Raw genomic sequence first — 17,587 nt, 5'->3', positions numbered from 1 at the left:
ACTAATTTGTGTTGTGAGAGAACATAAATAAATAGACAATGCAGACAATTAATTATTAGAAATAAAATATTTGATTGTAAATAATTTAAATTGATTTATTTTATTAAAAATAAAATATTTGATTGTGAATAATCTAAAATAATATAAAAACATCAAATAATCTAAATTTATTGATTTCATCAATATTTAATTTAGTTATGTCATTTTTAATTTAACTATTTATTATTTAGTTCATCAATTTAATATTCATTTTCAAACTACAAATAAGTTAATATAAATTAAATAAATAAATTATTAAAATGGAACTAAAATTAGTATTGAAAAATTATATGAACTAAAATTTAAAAGAAATTTTTAAATGAGTTAAAAACAAAAAATATATAGACTGCAATTTAAAGGGAAGTTTTAATTAAAAATTGATTGATTTTATCTATGAGGAAAATATAAAAGTTGGTGTATTTAAAAGAATAAAAATTTATTTAAACAAAAATTTAAAATTTAATTACACATAGAATATTTAATTTCATAATATTAATTACGATATTTTTATCAATTATTGAAACAACTAGTATATTTATTGGCTACACAAATGACTACCACATTCCTGCGGAGGATTCAAATTGAGATCAAATACATAATGTTAATTAAATTAAATAAATGTAAGTCTGTTCAATTTTTTTTGCATTTATTTGTCTTTTCTCAAATGTATTAATGTGTTTACATATATATATATCAACAATATTTTTTTGATAAATTTGTTACGACAAATTAAAATCATATACACAATTAGTGTATAATAGAAATCACTTTCAATTATTTCATATAGCTCATTATAAAAAGCAAATACTTTGTATAATCCTAAATAGCCATACACAATATAGCAGACAATATCTGAAATTATTGAGACAGTATGAGTAACTAAAAACAAAAAAAATGAAACAAATCCTCATAGCATTCCCTTTATAAAAATCCACTATAAGACATGCTGAAGTTTCCCCTTCAATGCAATAAAATCTGTTTCAAGATTCACTAGCCTACATACAATGTAGCAATTCCTGCCATCTCCATGCTAGCACCATTCATATCTGAATATAAAATGTCCATTTTGTCCCTTAAACAAACAGGCATTGAGCAGCACTGTCGGTAAGGAATCTCCTATATCATACCAACCCTTGTCCATTAGGGGTCCTTAATTTTTTTTTTCATAATCTATTATATATTCTTGAGGTTCATGCATTTTCAGACTATTTTCTTGGGCCATCCTAAATAGAACAATAGAAAATGACAACATTATTGAAAAAATTTTAAAAAATAAAATTGCCCTTTGCTTTAATATACTTTTTTTGAATGTACATACGTGTTCTGGTTGTGAAAGTTTTTTTAGTCCAAGAATGCCACCTTTCCTATTTTGTTTTTTTCTTTTGACTTTTCTCCTCTTCCACACGTGCATATATAATATTTTAAACGAATTTTTACATATGTACGGTTTGGTGTGGCTTCTATAGATTATTTCTACTATGTTTTAAGCATGTCATTGTCATTTACTTTATTAATTAAGATACATCTTAATTGAGAAGTCAAATATTAATCTTTGAGAAATGCTAAGAACACTCTCTTTTCAACACTCTCTCAAACACTCACTTTCTTATTGGTTGAAACATGTGTGGGTCCTACCACTTTATGTGGGACCTATTTTCAAAGTGAGGGACCCACACATGTTTCAACCAATAAGATAGTGGATGTTTGAGAGAGTGTTGAAAAGAGAGTGTTGCTAGCACTCCTCTTAATCTTTTATGTATAAAATGTTATGATAAAAATCAATTAGTATACTAATGATTAGTTGATTCAGTGGTGATTGACGCTGGATTTGGTAGGAAGAATTACAGTTTGATTTTTCACAATTGCGATCAAAAAAAGATTAGATCTATTTAATGTCGGAACTGACCTCGAATCGGATTAAATCGGTGGTGATAAAAAAGAATCAATTAGTATATATGTGTGTCTGAATTAATGTCGTTTAATGATAAACATACTTTAGTGTAAGACAAGTATATATAGGATAAGATCCAATAATAAGATTATGATTTTTTTTTTTTTTTGACAAAAATAATAAGATTATGATTATTAAAGAATAGTATATTGTTCTCTGAAGTAGCTCAACCATCCAACATGTGAGACTATTTAAACCATATTTTAACAGCTTTTTAACCCACGTCTTTGTTTTCTTTAGCACCGATTTGTTTCATTATATAAATCTCGCATTATCTTTTGTATCTCCACTATAGGGTTGGTTGTCTGCATCTAGAAAAAAATATTGGAGCTAACTATTTGATCACTTTGTTTTGCTTCCGTATACAGCACTCTTATAATAATTACTAGTAATGGTAAAGTTTAAGGTAACGCACTCTTTTTTAAGGTATAGTGGTAACGTACACTCACTGTATATATCTTTGTAGGAAGATATTCGTTTGGTGTTTTCTTTTTAAGGAATAATTGTGCATATTTATTTATGTTAGAAAATATGCAGAAACTAAATTTATTTCCGACATCATTATATGAATTATTCAAAAAATATATTAGCAGAAACTAGACTTCAGATCAAGTTAAGTTAAATGGAAATCTAATCAGAAGACTTTATGCATTAGAACAAAACCGATTTATCAAGTTTTTGTTGAAAATCTATAAAAATTCGTGAAAAATTTCTTTCAATCTTGATGAACAAGATTATTATCGCTACACAATAACAATAAAATAAAGAATTAGGGTTTGATGAAATTGGGGAATATGATGATCATTTTCTGCTGAGTTTTTCTCGACCCACAAACTGTGAAAAAATCTAATTCACTTTGTAACTGCAAAATCCTGTGAATACAAGTGCTTACAAAAATAGGGGTTACTCCCTCTATTTATAGTTTTAGGTTTTTTACTCATTAAAGAAAAACCCAAAACATAAAAGTCCAAAATACAGAAAATGAACCTAAGTCCAAATCCTGTCAAGCTTACTGCTTTGACATTTCGACACCACTAGGTCTTTCAACAGCTTACTGGTTCGACACCATGAATTACAATCTCAACACACCACCTAATTCAGTGTGTCTAAGCTATCTACACTTATCATGGCTCTTAGTCTTTTGGAAACTTTGACCTGCACACCATTCTTCATGATATCTGCAATTTGATTCTCAGTTCTGCAGTGTTCCAAGTTCAGCTCTGCTTTAGCTACCTGCTCTTGAAGATAATGGAAGCTCATTTTGATGTGCTTGCTTCTGCCATGTGCTATCAGATTCTTCGTCCGATTGATGGTTTGCATGTCGTCGATCTTCATGGTAATTGCTCCATGATCTTTCCCTGTAATCTCTCCGACCATATTCACCATCCATGTTGCTTAACATGCACAAAGAGAATCAGTTATGTACTCTGCTTCACATGGTGATTGTGTCATTACTGGTTCTTTTCTCGAACTCCAAGCAACTGGTGCACCATCTAGCATAAACACATAACCAGTTGTGGGTTTTTCAATCCTCAGCATCACTGCACCAACTTGAGTCGGTGTAACCCACTATATTGCATTATTTTCCCTCATCAACTACAAGAAACAAAATGCCATAGTTAAGAGTTCCTTTCAGATACCTTAGTATCCTCTTTGTCGGTGCTAGATGTGATACCTTTGACTTCTGCATGAATCTATTCACCATACCTATATTGTATGCAAAGTCAGGCCATGTGTGACAAAGGTACCTTAATGACCCAATAATTCTTATGCATTGGGTTGGGTCGACATCATCTTCATCAGATTCTTTCGATAGTTGTAGTCTTGGTTTTGCATGTGTAAAAGTAGATCTACATTCTTCCATCTCAAATCTCTTCAGAACTTCACTTGCATATCTTCTTTGATGCATCATCAAGCCTCTATTATTCTTGTAGAATTCAATGCCTAGGAAGTATAAAATCTCGCCCAGGTCAGACATTTCGAATTCATAGACACAATATAAGCAATTCACAATTTATTCTTCTTACATATACTTCATGCTCAGTTGTGCACTTCAAAAATTCCCTCCCCCTCAAGAAACTGTCGATTTTCTTGTTCCAAGCTCTTGGAGCTTGCTTAAGTCCGTACACTTTTCTCTCTTCGCCACTTTTCACAAACCCAACTAGTTGTGCAACATAAACTACTTCGTATAAAGAACCGTTTAGGAATGCATATTTAACATCCATCTGACATATGTGCCAATTATTCATGTTTATCAGACCAACAACTAACCTAATTATTTCGATTCTAGCAACAGGTGTAAAAAAAACTTCATCGAAGTTTATTTCTTCCTTTTGAAGAAATCTTTTCGCCACAATTCTTACCTTATGACGAGTTACTTCACCTTTGGGATTACACTTCACCTTTTATATCCATTTCACATCAATTGCCTTCTTGTCGTGAGGCAATTCGACAAGTGGCCAAGTATTATTGGCTTCGATGGACTTTAATTCCTCATTCGTTACTTTCATCCACTTTGAATCCTTCAATGCCTCATCGGCATTGATGGGTTCGACATCTGCGTAGAAAGCGTAATGTAGCAGCTCATCATCATCATCGATCACAACATCTGATGTAATCACACATTTTTGCAACCTTGCAGGTACGTGTCTTGTTCTCTAAGTTTTGTTTGGACCTATATCACCTCTGACTTCTTCTTGTCGAACTTCTTCTATTTCGACTTCAGTGGTTGGTTCTTCACATAAGATTCTCATTGAATCCTTCTTGACATTCTCAGTCCAATCTCATTCCTTAAGCTCATCTATAATCACGTCCCTATTGATCACTACTTGCTTGTTCACTGGGTTTAACAACTTGTATCCTCCAGTCGAATGATACCCTATTAGGATCATCTGACTCGACTTGTCATCAAGTTTTTTTCTCAACTGATCAGGCACATGTCTATGTGCTATAAATCCAAATAACTTCAGATGACTCAAGCTAGGTTTGACACGAGACCAACATTCTTTTAGCATAATTCCTTCTAGCTTCTTCGTCGGACATCTGTGCAAAATGTATGTTGTCGTCAACACTGTTTTCCCCCAAAATTCTTTAGGTAAGTACTTGTCATTCAACATAATTCTCACCATATTCTTAATGGTTTTATTCTTCCTTTCTGCAGTTCCATTTTGCTGTGGAGTGTAGGGTGGCATCACCTCATGCATAATCCCTTGTTTTTCACATAATGTGTCGAAGTCTTTCGACACATATTCTCCACCACTATCTGTTCTCAGAATCTTGAGCTTTCACCCACTATGCCTTTCGACCATAGATTTGAACTTGGCAAATACCCCAATCACTTCACTTTTCTTCTTGATCAGGTAAGTCCACAGTTTTGGACTAAAATCATCTATGAATGTGACAAGGTATTTGTTACTCCATTCGAATCAACCTGGATTTGGCGACATACATCAGAGTATATGACTTCAAGGATTGCCTTTGACTTGCTTCCTGTATCCCTGCTAAAGTCGTTCTTGTGTTGCTTCACTTGCACACATTCCTCACACATTTTTCTTAGAATGTTCATCTCTGGTAACCCTGAAACCATATTTCTTATTTTCAAATCTCTGATGTCATTGAAGTTGAGATGTCTTAGTCGATAGTGCCATATCCATTTATCTCTGCTAGCTACAGTTGTAAGGAACTTGTGTGCCATCATGTTAAGTTCAATCTTGAAAATTCTATTATGAGACATAGGAGCCTTCAAGATTAACCTTCAACTTGAGTTGAAAACTCTCATTTTCTTGTCTTCAGTTGGCATCTAATAGTTTTTTTCGACCAATATCCCTATGTAGAGAGAATTGCTTTACATGCCTAGTAAGTAATACCTTCATCTGCTAGAGTATTATCATTTGCGAATTTTACCATGTTCTTCATTGAGGGTTTTATGTTGATAAACTAATCTTTCCTTCCCGACATGTGTGAGGAGCATCCTAAGTCCAAGTACCATTGGTCCTTGAATCTCTTTTCATCTCTTGTTGTGACCATCAGCACCATCCCTTCTTCTTCGTGCTTTACAAACTTTGCATCACTTACTCGATTCTCTTGTTTTTCTAGACAATCACTAGAGTAGTGACCATACTTCTGACAATTGAAACACTGAATGTTACTTTTGTCAGGTTTTCGACCACCTCTTTGGTTGCTTTGGTATGAGGGCTTTTTTATTCGACTAGCTTCCTTCTTGTTGATTTCAACCTGTCTAATTATTGTATCGTCCTCTACCTTTGTTTCCGTACCAACTTCCTTTGCATTTCTTTTCTTTTGCCGACTAATTCTGCAGAGACACATAGCTCTTCAATTTGCATGCAACTCTTTTGGCCATTCTTTGTTCATGAGATTCAAGCGTCCCTTGAAGCTCTTCCTTTGTCAATGTCGAAAAATATTTCGACTCTTTTATGGATACTACCACGTGGTCCAACTTTAGAGCCAATAACCTCAAGATCTTTGCCACAATTGATCTTGTTGTCAACACTTCTCTGTATACCTTGATTTTATTCACCAGTTTCGTAACCCTGGAGAAAAAATCAGTATGCTTTTACTTTCTTCCAACTAAAGCAATTCATATGGTCTTTTGTGATTTTGTAACCTTACCTCTGTCACCTTTTATGTGCCTCAAAGGGACTTTTCTAGAATTTACTAGGCTTCTTTTGCTGTTTCAACATCACTCAGCTTCTCAAAATTATCCGGATCAACACAACGATGAATTATAATGAGTGCGTTATAATTCTTCTTCTTCAATTCTTTGTGTTTAGCCTTTTCTTCATCCATTGTGTTTCTGTAATACTCCTCCTTTCACAAGACCCCAAAGATATTGATAATAGAAAACAACCTCCATCTGCTTGCACAAATTTTGATAATTCTGACTCTTCAGAATTGGGAGACTCCCTGTAAATTGCTCATTCAAATTATTCATTGCCATCGTGATTTTTCTTGCCTTGAATCGCTTAACCGGAACTCTAGATACCAGATGTTGGAAATCCATCAAAACCTATGGAGAATTTCTATCATTCTTGATGAACAAGATTGTTATTGCTACAAAATTGTTTAACGCAAGTCTCGTTTTTCATAAATTCAATATTTTTTCTATGCAATAAAAATAAAATAAAAACTTAAATGTTTTCAAAAATTATTAAAATGAGTTATGCAACGAAAAAGATTGATCAACAACATATCACAAACACAAAATTTAAAATACACAACTAACAAATAACATAAACAAAAAAAAAGATATGAAATTCCAATCCCCCATACTTACATTAAACATTGTCCTCAATATTTTAGAAAGTAAAATAAAGGAAATAGAAAACCCATAAGATCACTATGGAGGAGTAAAAATGGCTTTGAGATAAGTGTTAATGGTATTGTCTCGATTATTTGATTTTGTATTTTTATTCTACTCCTTCTTTTATAAGTTTTATTCATTAGAAATTGCCTTAGTGTTAAGAGAGTGAAAAGCTTCATCTGAGAGTTATGTTATGATCTTGTAATAGATTTGAAGATCTCAAGTTAAACTTATAAAAAAATTTGTGTAAGGTTCTTTGATCGAACATGTGTAAAAGCTTGAGTTGTTGGTGTAAAAATATTATGATGCTGTTACATAAAAGCTTATGATGTTGTTATTAAAAATCTCAAGAAAAAACTCTAAGGGACTATGGTATGCCGAGTCATTTTTGGGTCAAACCAGAATAATCTCTAATGCAATCTCTCTTACCCTATCACTTTGTTCTTCTTTTATTTATATTTCTCACTCCTTATTCTCTACTTATTAACCATTTAGTATAGGGTTAAATATATAACCCCCCTATAATGTTAGAGAATTAAGGTTTTAGCCCCTGGTAAAGTTTTTTTAACCCCTCATTGTCTTATTTAGATTCCCTAAGAGAACCCCCCAAAAGACAAGTGGCATGGAATATTCTCTCATTTTTTCATATTTGGCTTTTATGTTTATTAGTTTTTCGAATTTGGTTCCACCTGTTAATTACAGCATGGCATAATTGTTCCCTTAAACTTGTTCACCTCATCTCTAGGGTTGCTTCCCCTTTCTTTCTTAACTTGTTAATCTCTAGGGTTGCTTCCCCCTTTCTCTCTTCATCTGCGTTCGACTACTCTTCTTCCTTCTTCGTTAGCAACCGTTCTTCTTACAACATGGATGGAAGAAAATCGTCATCATCAGCTGGTAATTTTTGTACGGGCTTGCCAACATGTGGGTGTAAAAAAACAATGTAGATGTGGGTATCAAACACAATTGATAACCCAAATAGGAAATTATGGAAATGTAGATATTCAATGGCAAGTGTTTGTTGATTGTATTTGTAGAAATTCTAGGTGTAACATGTGTTAATGTTAATGGTACTTGTAGAATGGTTGTGGATTGTTCGTGTGGGACAATTTGGCTAGTGAGCTTCAAGGGAACAACAAGAATCTGTCAAGATGCTGTCAATGTGAAATCACCAAAGCTTATTTGGGTTAATTTACGAAGGAAGCCCAAATAAGTCAGAAAAATTGAAGAAAAAGCTTTTAATGGAGAAGAGAAAAAAACCTTTGTCTAATTGTTGCACTTTGTTTGTCATGGATGGTGTTTGCAATAGTATTTAAGTTAATATAATTGTCATATAATCTGTTTCAATAGTTGTAGGTAATGTAATGGAATTGTTAAGGTTATATCTAGTATTTGTTAAGGTGTATTGTAATTGAATTGGTTTGTAAGAAGTTGTTTATCAATGAAAGCAATGTTGGTTTTACATTTCAATAAAGTTGTTGGACAGATGGTGCCAAATATAAAATTGGTACAAAATATAACATTTGGTGAATATTGTGTTACAAAATTTAAGACAGATGTTTTACAAAATATAACATTGATACACAAATTTGTTACAATCACATTTGGTGCAAATGTAAGTTAAAAGCACACTTGGGGCATATGTTTGTTATAATAAACATGTTACAGCATTACAAAATATCCCAAAATAACATAAACACAAGATGATACAAAAGGCATCACAGGTTTGTTACATCAAACACAAATTATCCCAAAACGACACAAACACAAATGACACAAAATATCCCAAAATGACACAAAATGTTATAGCATTACACAACTACTTAACCTCTCATTTTATTGGTCTTTCGTGTCTTCATATACCTAGTGCCCACTTCAAGCTTAGATTCTTTGTCACATGCTTTATCTTCATTTTCGTTTATGGTAATTGGTTGTTCACTAGACCTTTGGCCTATAATCAGTTTCTTAAACCAACTCAACTTAATCCTCTCACTCTGCTTTCTTTTAATGATTGATCTCTTGCCTTCACTTTTTTATTTTTTCTGAATTAGTCTACAACACAAGATCCACTTTAACTCTGAACTGTTGGTAATTGGGTTTGGTTCATTGATTAACTCTGGTCATCAGCAACATGCATTGCAGAACCAGTTGGCATTGCAGTCTTAGTATGCTCATCAGCAGGCATTGCAGATTCAACAAGTATTGCAGATTTAGTTTCAACAAGCATTGCGAATTCAGTTTCAGCAAGCATTGCATATTTAGTTTCAACAGGAATTGCAAATTTAACTTTTCTCTGCATATTAAAATAGGTTATGTTAGACACAAAAACAGGTTAGGTTAACAAGAAACACATAATTTACAAAAATTTCTTACCTTTCTTTTTAGTGCACTGGGGTCCTGTGTCTTGCTTTTACAAGTCAATGCATTGTGACCAAACTTATCACACTTGGTGCACTTATATGCAACCCCGGGTCTTATCTTCCTTGCACAATCCTCCCCACTTTCTCTCATCCTCGCCTTCCTAGGCCTACCTAGACCATTTTTATATGCAGGTGGTAAAAATGGTTCCACATCAACCTCTAGCCACATATCTTGACCATTGATAGGGCTTATAGAAAAACCATAGCATAATGCATACTTTTATCTTGTTTAAAACTCATCAGCAAATTCATCAGGGGTTTGCTTCATATAGCTCAAAGCAACTACAACATGTCTACAAGGAATTCCTACTAGTTCCCAAACGTTACAGCTACATTTCCTTTTTGCAATGTCAGTAATAAACTCCTAAGTGTTGAAACTATGTGTAACATGAAATTTCTCAGCCATGGACCAAGTTGGAAACCAATGTCCACTGTTGAACACTTCATTATCCAACCTCTTCCTAGGTATTGGCATCACTCTATGTTGCCATTTTTCAAGTTTGGTGGCAGATATTGCTAACCTATTCATAAGATATTTTCTTATCCATTCACTCATAGTCAGTATAGATTTGTTCATAGAAACTAGAATTGTAGCATTAAATGACTCATAAATATTATTCATCAAAACATCACATTTATGGTAAAAAAGTGAAGGCATGCTTAAACAAACGTTTGGTAGGGACAACCATTAACTAATTCCAAGCATTAGGATCAACCTTCTTCAATTCATTCATCTTTTGGACCAATTCCTGGTAGTATGTATCCTTAGCAACTCCCATCATCAAATCCCTAGTTAGGGATCCACCAACAACATAATATCTTGCATTATATCTCTTATCCTTATTGTTTCAGATATCTCTTATCTCTTATCCAAATTAGGTATACTCGTAAGATATTGTTCAAAGTTTTTGGCTAATATCTTGCATTCTATCTCACATCCTTACTGTTTCAGATGTTTACAGCCTCTTTACCACATGTTTGGTCACCCACTTTTAGTTTGCAGATTTGTTGTTCAAAACTTTAGCACATGTATGGGTGTCCATAAGTATTTTTATAGCAAAGCTTTGCTTATGGCCCTCTTTAGAGAGTAACACTAAAAACCCACATTTAGCCTTACGCTCTACCCTTACCATATAGCTCTCATTTTTCACAAATGTAAGTTCCCTCCCATTGAGCACTAACCACTCATGAATAGCCTCCCTAAAGTCAACAAGTGAATTAAATTTCATACCCCCACTTAAATTTATAGTCCTTATTGAGGTGCTCTTTCCTAAATCTCTCAAACTTGGGACTTTCATCATCACAAGAGTCATCTGGGTCAGAACTGTTCAATTCATCACTATAGTAATCATCTTCATCCATTTTCTTATTAGGCCTACACAAAATCCCACTAAGACTTGAATCTTCATTGATAGGAAATGTTACATCAATTCCTTCAAAGCCATCAACAAGAGCATTAGCTCTTTCATCTTCACTATCATCTAACCCTTCAACCAACTCTTCTTTTAACCCATCCATTTCCTTCACCTCATTAACACACTTAGGTTCCCTATCCTCGGAATCAAAGTTTTCAACAGAATGTTCCACAAATATATCTCCATTAATAGCCACTGCACTGAAGTATGAAGCAAAATCGTATGCATCATCATCTATTCTTATCATAATAAATACATCTTCAATTTCTAATACTTTTGTCCATAATCTAAAACTACCATCCTTATACCCCCACCTAATCACCAACTTGCCAATATTATCCATTGTCCAGTTCGCAACATGTAGCCCAGTTACTGTGGAATCAACCCCCTATGTAAATAATTGCATGCAAATTAACCCTAATAAATTCACTCCCATGGTGAAAAGTAACATTAAAATGTTTTGAATCCTGTGAAGACAACATACCCAGTTAAAAAAACTCAGATTACCCAAATAACTTACCGAGTTACCCTAAAATTACAAGTTATAAGTGAAGAAGTTTAAAAATCAACTAACCAGAGACATTACAAGCTTCAATGTCTTCAATTATGTGTTTGTATTCGTCTTCGTCTTCGATTGTGACCGTCTAAACCTTCGTATTTGTCTTCGCAATGTTGTGAGTTTCGTCTTTTTCGCAGATGATGAGCAATTCGCATGAACCCTAACAATTGCAAGGGGGTATTTGAAATGTATATAACATGAAAGCTACAAAATAAATAAAACTAAATGTCATGTGTAAATAATTATACCATGTGGGCAGTATTCCAAATAATAGGCGAATCTTCCATGTCACTTGTCATTTGGGGATTCTATGAGGAGATCTAAATAAGATAGGGGGGGTGTTAAAAAAACTTTTACAGGATTAAAACCTAAACTCGTTAACATTACAGAGGGTTTGTATATTTAACCTTTTAATATATCAAATTTATGAAATATCAAATTGATCCTTCAAATTATTTATCATTGGTCAAAACTGTCTCTCATATATAAGGCAAACAGTGAACAAATTACGTCGTTATTCTTTTTTAGATGTTAATACAGTTTTTCATTCAATAATCTTATTAGAAGTATTTATATTTTATATTTCAAATTAAATATCATCATAACTAGTCAAAGTTAATGGTACTATGTCCCATAAGGATCAGTGATATTGCTCAATTGATTGTGTTAATTATATAGATGAATGTAAGTCTTTGATCAAATGTTCTATTCATGACGTTGCATTTATCTGTCTTTTCTCAAATGTATTGTCGTAAACAAATTGTGTTCACTTATATATCAACTACGTTTTTTAATAAATTTGTTACGACAAATAAAATCATATACAGTTTTGGATTTGTATGATATATTGATATTTCCTTTCAATTATTTCATAAAAAAAAAAAAAAAGTTCATTTAAAAAAAGCAAATACTTTGTATAAACCTAAATGCCATACACAATTCAGCAGACAATATCTGAAATTATTGAGACAACATGAGTAACTAAAAACAAAAGACGAAACAAATCCTCATAGCATTCCCTTTATAAAAATCCACTATAAGACAATCTGAAGTTTCCCCTTCAATGCAATGAAATCTTCTCAAAGATTCACTAGCCTACATACAGTGTAGCAATTCCTGTTATCTCCATACCAGCACCATACATATCTGCAATAAAAAGTCCATTATGTCCCTTGAAACAAACAGCCATTGAGCAGCACTGTCGGTAAGGAATCTCATATAATACCACCCTTGTCTTTTAGGTGACCCTTATTTTTTTTCGTAGTCTATTATATAATCTTGTGGTTCATGCATTTCAGACTCTTTTTGTTGGGCCAACTTAAACAGATCTATGGAAAATGACAACAATAATGGAATACAATTTAAAAGTAAAACTGTTTTTTGCTTTATTATATTTTTTTTTTAATGTACGTGTTCTGGTTGGTTCTGAGAGTTTCTTTAGTCCACGAATGTCACCTTCCCTATTTTGTTTTTTCTTTGGACTTTTCTCTTCTTTCACACGTGCATATATAATATTATATTCATATGGATTTAATTCTGATTTGTCCAAAGAAAAAATATATCTTTTACTAGTAAATCTATCATATAAGAAAAGTCTACCATTTGGGACTTTCTTAGGCTATCCACATCAGCAACTCTTCTATGGTTGATCCACATCAGCTTTGGTGGTTACTACAGAATTTTTGATCCTTCAACTGCATGGTGGGCTGCGGCAGTTATTGCTGTGTAATTTTCTCCCTCCATCTTCCACTATGCATTCGTTACTTATTTACTTCATGGTCTTAAATTCAAATGGTTTCTCCACTTCCAACACGGTTACGAAATTGAAATGCTTACAACTTCTCATCCTTATTCATAATAAATCACTAGGCTGTTGATTTCTCTATGGATTGATTTTTCTTCTATGCGACTTCTGCTTCCATCTTCTTTCTCCCTCTCCTTCTCCCTCTTCTTCTTTCATCTCCATCTCTTTTTCATTGATATTATTGAGTATTAGACAGATTCAATTTTGATTTTGATTTTGATTTAGTGTTTGTTGTTTCAGGTTTGATGGTGTTGACTCACACGGAAGGGGGAAGATTCGTCGGCGGTGCGGTTGTTGAACAAGTTGTTGTTGAAAATCATGTCATACGACCAATTTGTTGTCTGCAAAGTGTTCGCTAAAAGATCCAAACCAATCACTTTTTGAGTTTTTCTTACTTTTATTTCGAAAATGTTTAGTATTTGATTGGTGAAGAGTTTTAGGATCATGTGTTTAACATCTTATGTATGTATTGTATGTTGTTAATAGAGGTCAGGAAAGGTTGATTAAGAATGTTAGATTGATTTTCATTTTTCACATGTACAGGAATAAATTTGAAGTTTGGTAATGGACAAGATCAAGAACAACATTGGTTTAAGTTTGGCAAAGAGGCTAAGGTAAAAATGAAAACTCCTGAATACTTAATTTAAGTATTTTGTGAAATATATGAAAATTTATATTTGTTATTATTTGATGATGATAAATATAGATAGATGAAAATTTATATTTGTTATATTTGTAAGTTACCATGGTCCATTGTTAACTATCTCATCTTATGTTTCTTTTAAAGTATTACACGACTGAGTTGTCTTCGATTCCATTGTAGATGCGTTATCACTGAGAGAGACACATTCCTCCATCAATGTTCGATGCTACAACGATTAGAAGTTTTCTCTGCGCGCAAATCCACTACTCTTAGTGATAGAATCGGTTTGTGCTATATCGTCAAGAATCATTTAACTTCTTCTGACGAGGTAATGTTTCAGTACCGAAAACCTTTTTATAATTCGCGATTAGATTGATAATCAGTCTGTTGATGTTTTATTATTAAAGTTATGTTCGGCTTGCTGAAGGTCAATGGAAATTCGGTATTGCTTATGATGTTATCGTGTGTGAGTGAGAATGGTTGAATGATGCGTTGCTGAGTTGATGGAGCAAAAGGAAGCCTATTGTTGAGTTTTACAGGTGGTAGGGTTGAAAAGGAAAACTTGGAACGAGGCACCGCTTTACAACTCACATCAAAGGCTTGATATTTGACTGAAAACTTGGGAGAATCGTTGGTTTGAGTGTAACTGTTAGGGAAAATTGTGGAGTTTGAGGTTTGAGTTCTTAATCTTGAAATTGAAATTGAAACTCATATTTTCACATCCATCTTCTTTTTTATTGCAGAATTTTAGATATTCAATCAAGCTAACATGATTACTGCATTTGGTTGACAAAGTCAGTGCACGAAATTTTGCAATAAAGGTACAGATAATTGTGTTTAACAGATTTACCAAATGGATTCTGTGAACATAGATTGTACAAGTACATGGTTATATTCCAGAATTTGACTCTATATTTTTGGTATCATTCATTACTAATGTGTTTGTCAAAACATATCATTTTCTTTCTTCAAGTTGAAGCAATTAAGAAGATATCAGAGTATGTGCTTTTTGGTGAACAATTATGCCATGTAGCAAGGTTGTAGCTTTGTAGGTACTAAACCAATGCTATTGTTTGTTAAATTGATGCATGGTTTTCTTTTTTTGTTCTGATTTTAGCTTCTGTAGTGGGTGTTGGGCGAAAACTTCCATGAGTCGGTTGATAGGTTTTGTATGGTATATAGGCTGACTGTTAATGGATTTAAATGAACTGCAGGATTTTGTTGTTTGTGTGGACCGGGTTCGTCTACATAGTAAGTCTTATGTGTTTTTATTGATGGGTTTGTTTCAAAATTTGATTAATTTGTTTTTGTGAATGGTATATGATAGGAAAGTGGATATATTTTCAAATTTTGATTTTGATAAATTCGACTGACAATGGTAATGTTGAATTACTGTTAGTGATGAGGTGAGGCTTGGAATTCAAAAAAATTGTAATATCAAGCTAATGGATTTCTACTGTTTATGCAAATACCTCCAAGAATGAGTGCAACTTCTTACAGGTTTCATATCAATTGCAAATTATAGCTTATGATTTAGGAGTTTTGAGATCTTTTTAGTTCATAGTAGCATAATGTTGAAATTAGTAATGTACTATACCCTGATAAAGAAGCAGTAGTTTTCACTTTTCAGTGTTCGCCGTGGAAGTTTCTTCGGTTTAGTCATAAACGCGTTCGCGATACTTTGATTATTTTGTGATGGGATTGATTTTCAACTTTGCCATTTTTTGGACTTGATTAATCTTTATCTGGATGTTTCTGCTAAGTGTGTAATAGCTCAGCATTTATATATGTGAAGTTCGTTTCAGGGCTGATGAATGGGATGTTAACAAATGGACATGGGAAGGGATTTTGAAAGTTGTTAGCAAGGGAGAAGAATGTATCATAAAACTAGAAGATAAGAACACATATAAAAAAGATCACAATAAGTTTTCTCTAATTAGATTATACAGTTAATTGTTTTTTTTAATTTTATTACTTAAATGAAATATATATAACTAGGTGAATTATATGCTCGTGCATTTTTAAGAAATGGGGAGCTGCATCCTGTGGAAGCTGTTATTGACAGCAGCAGGTATTTTCCATAATTGTTGTATCTGCAGCAACATGCATGCTCAAGATTCTTCTAAAGAGTGATTATTCTGTGCATGTGAATAGAGACATTCACATCACCATCCTATATATTTCAATTCTTAGTACAAAGAGAAGTTCCATCTGCTTTGTAAATTGTACAACCAGTGGATGCAAAACAACAGTTGCATCCTGGACTGAGATGTTGATTTCCAGAAGAAGGACAAATCATGTATGCAGCATCACCATAGCAAAATTGGGGGCAAGCTTCAACAATTTTCAGATTGCCTTCCAAAAGAATTGCACCTGAATCATAAACCAAAAAGATATTTTATAAATTTATAAGTTTTTTTGTTTTGTTTTAGAAAGAAATTAAAAAGGAAGAGAGTAGATGAGTTCAAAGATTTACCAAAAATGATGACAAGAAGAATAGTCTCAAACTTTAAAGCCATGTTTCTTTGCAACAATGGTGAAACTTATGTCTCATATTTATAGGCTAAAATATCATATGTCGGTTGTTAATTTTTTGTATAAGTTTTATTAGATATTAGATATTGATATTTAGAAGATAAAATTAATTTAAAATTTACTTTACGAAATTTTTTTTTTAATATATTAGATATATAAATCACCTTTTTTTTTTTAACATGACCAACATTTTATTAATAGTTGATATGAAACTAATATTTTACATTTAAATTTGATAATTTATGTCAATCATTTTCAATTATGATTTTTAAAATATTATTTTTGGAAAGTTATATTTGTTTATATTTGACTCAATGATAAATCTTAGAAACGTGTACAGGAAAAATATAACAATACTTAAATACAAAAGTAAAATTAATGCTTTCCCACTAAAAGTCAAATTAAAGCCTTACAATTTCCAAAAGGAAGCAAATTCAATAGTAGTGTCTTAGGTGAAAGGTGGACCATTGATAAATTTTAATTTTTTTATTTTTCTTTTCTAAAAACTACAATAAATTGTTAGAAATTCAATAGTGTTATAAAATAATAAGGAGAAACAAGAGAAAAGAGAAGAGAGAAAGATGAGAAAGATGAGAATAATTATATAGTATTTTATCTGTGTATATATAGGACAATATATAGACAATGTAATAAATATAAATTATTATAAATAAGGAATAAAGTTATTGGGAGACAATCATCCAATTATTCATAACAAATCAAAAAATAATTTAATTCTTATTTAATTTCATTATTTTAAATGCATTTAAATTTATAATGAGAATAAAGAAAAATTAAACCGCTATTAATATCATAATTAATATCATAAGTCATTCAAATTTAGAATGCAATTAAATGAATATTAAATCACTTTTAATATGATAGAAATCAATCATTATTACAT

General features: G+C 32.3%; 1 protein-coding gene across 1 annotated transcript; it reads right to left on the bottom strand.

The window, feature by feature from the left end:
• Window positions 1-16,184: 16,184 nt before the first annotated feature.
• LOC131622427 (proteinase inhibitor PSI-1.2-like) lies at window positions 16,185-16,667 on the bottom strand. Its single transcript, XM_058893457.1, has 2 exons — window positions 16,625-16,667; window positions 16,185-16,521 (listed from the first exon to the last, which is right to left on the bottom strand). The coding sequence occupies exons 1-2, from the start codon at window positions 16,665-16,667 to the stop codon at window positions 16,331-16,333; spliced, it is 234 nt and encodes a 77-aa protein (XP_058749440.1). The 3' UTR covers window positions 16,185-16,330.
• Window positions 16,668-17,587: the final 920 nt, after the last annotated feature.

This window comes from Vicia villosa, unplaced genomic scaffold (genome assembly GCF_029867415.1).
Source record: "Vicia villosa cultivar HV-30 ecotype Madison, WI unplaced genomic scaffold, Vvil1.0 ctg.000030F_1_1, whole genome shotgun sequence".
In the NCBI taxonomy this organism is placed as follows: Eukaryota; Viridiplantae; Streptophyta; class Magnoliopsida; order Fabales; family Fabaceae; genus Vicia; species Vicia villosa.
This window is presented reverse-complemented; position numbering and strand designations above follow the sequence as displayed.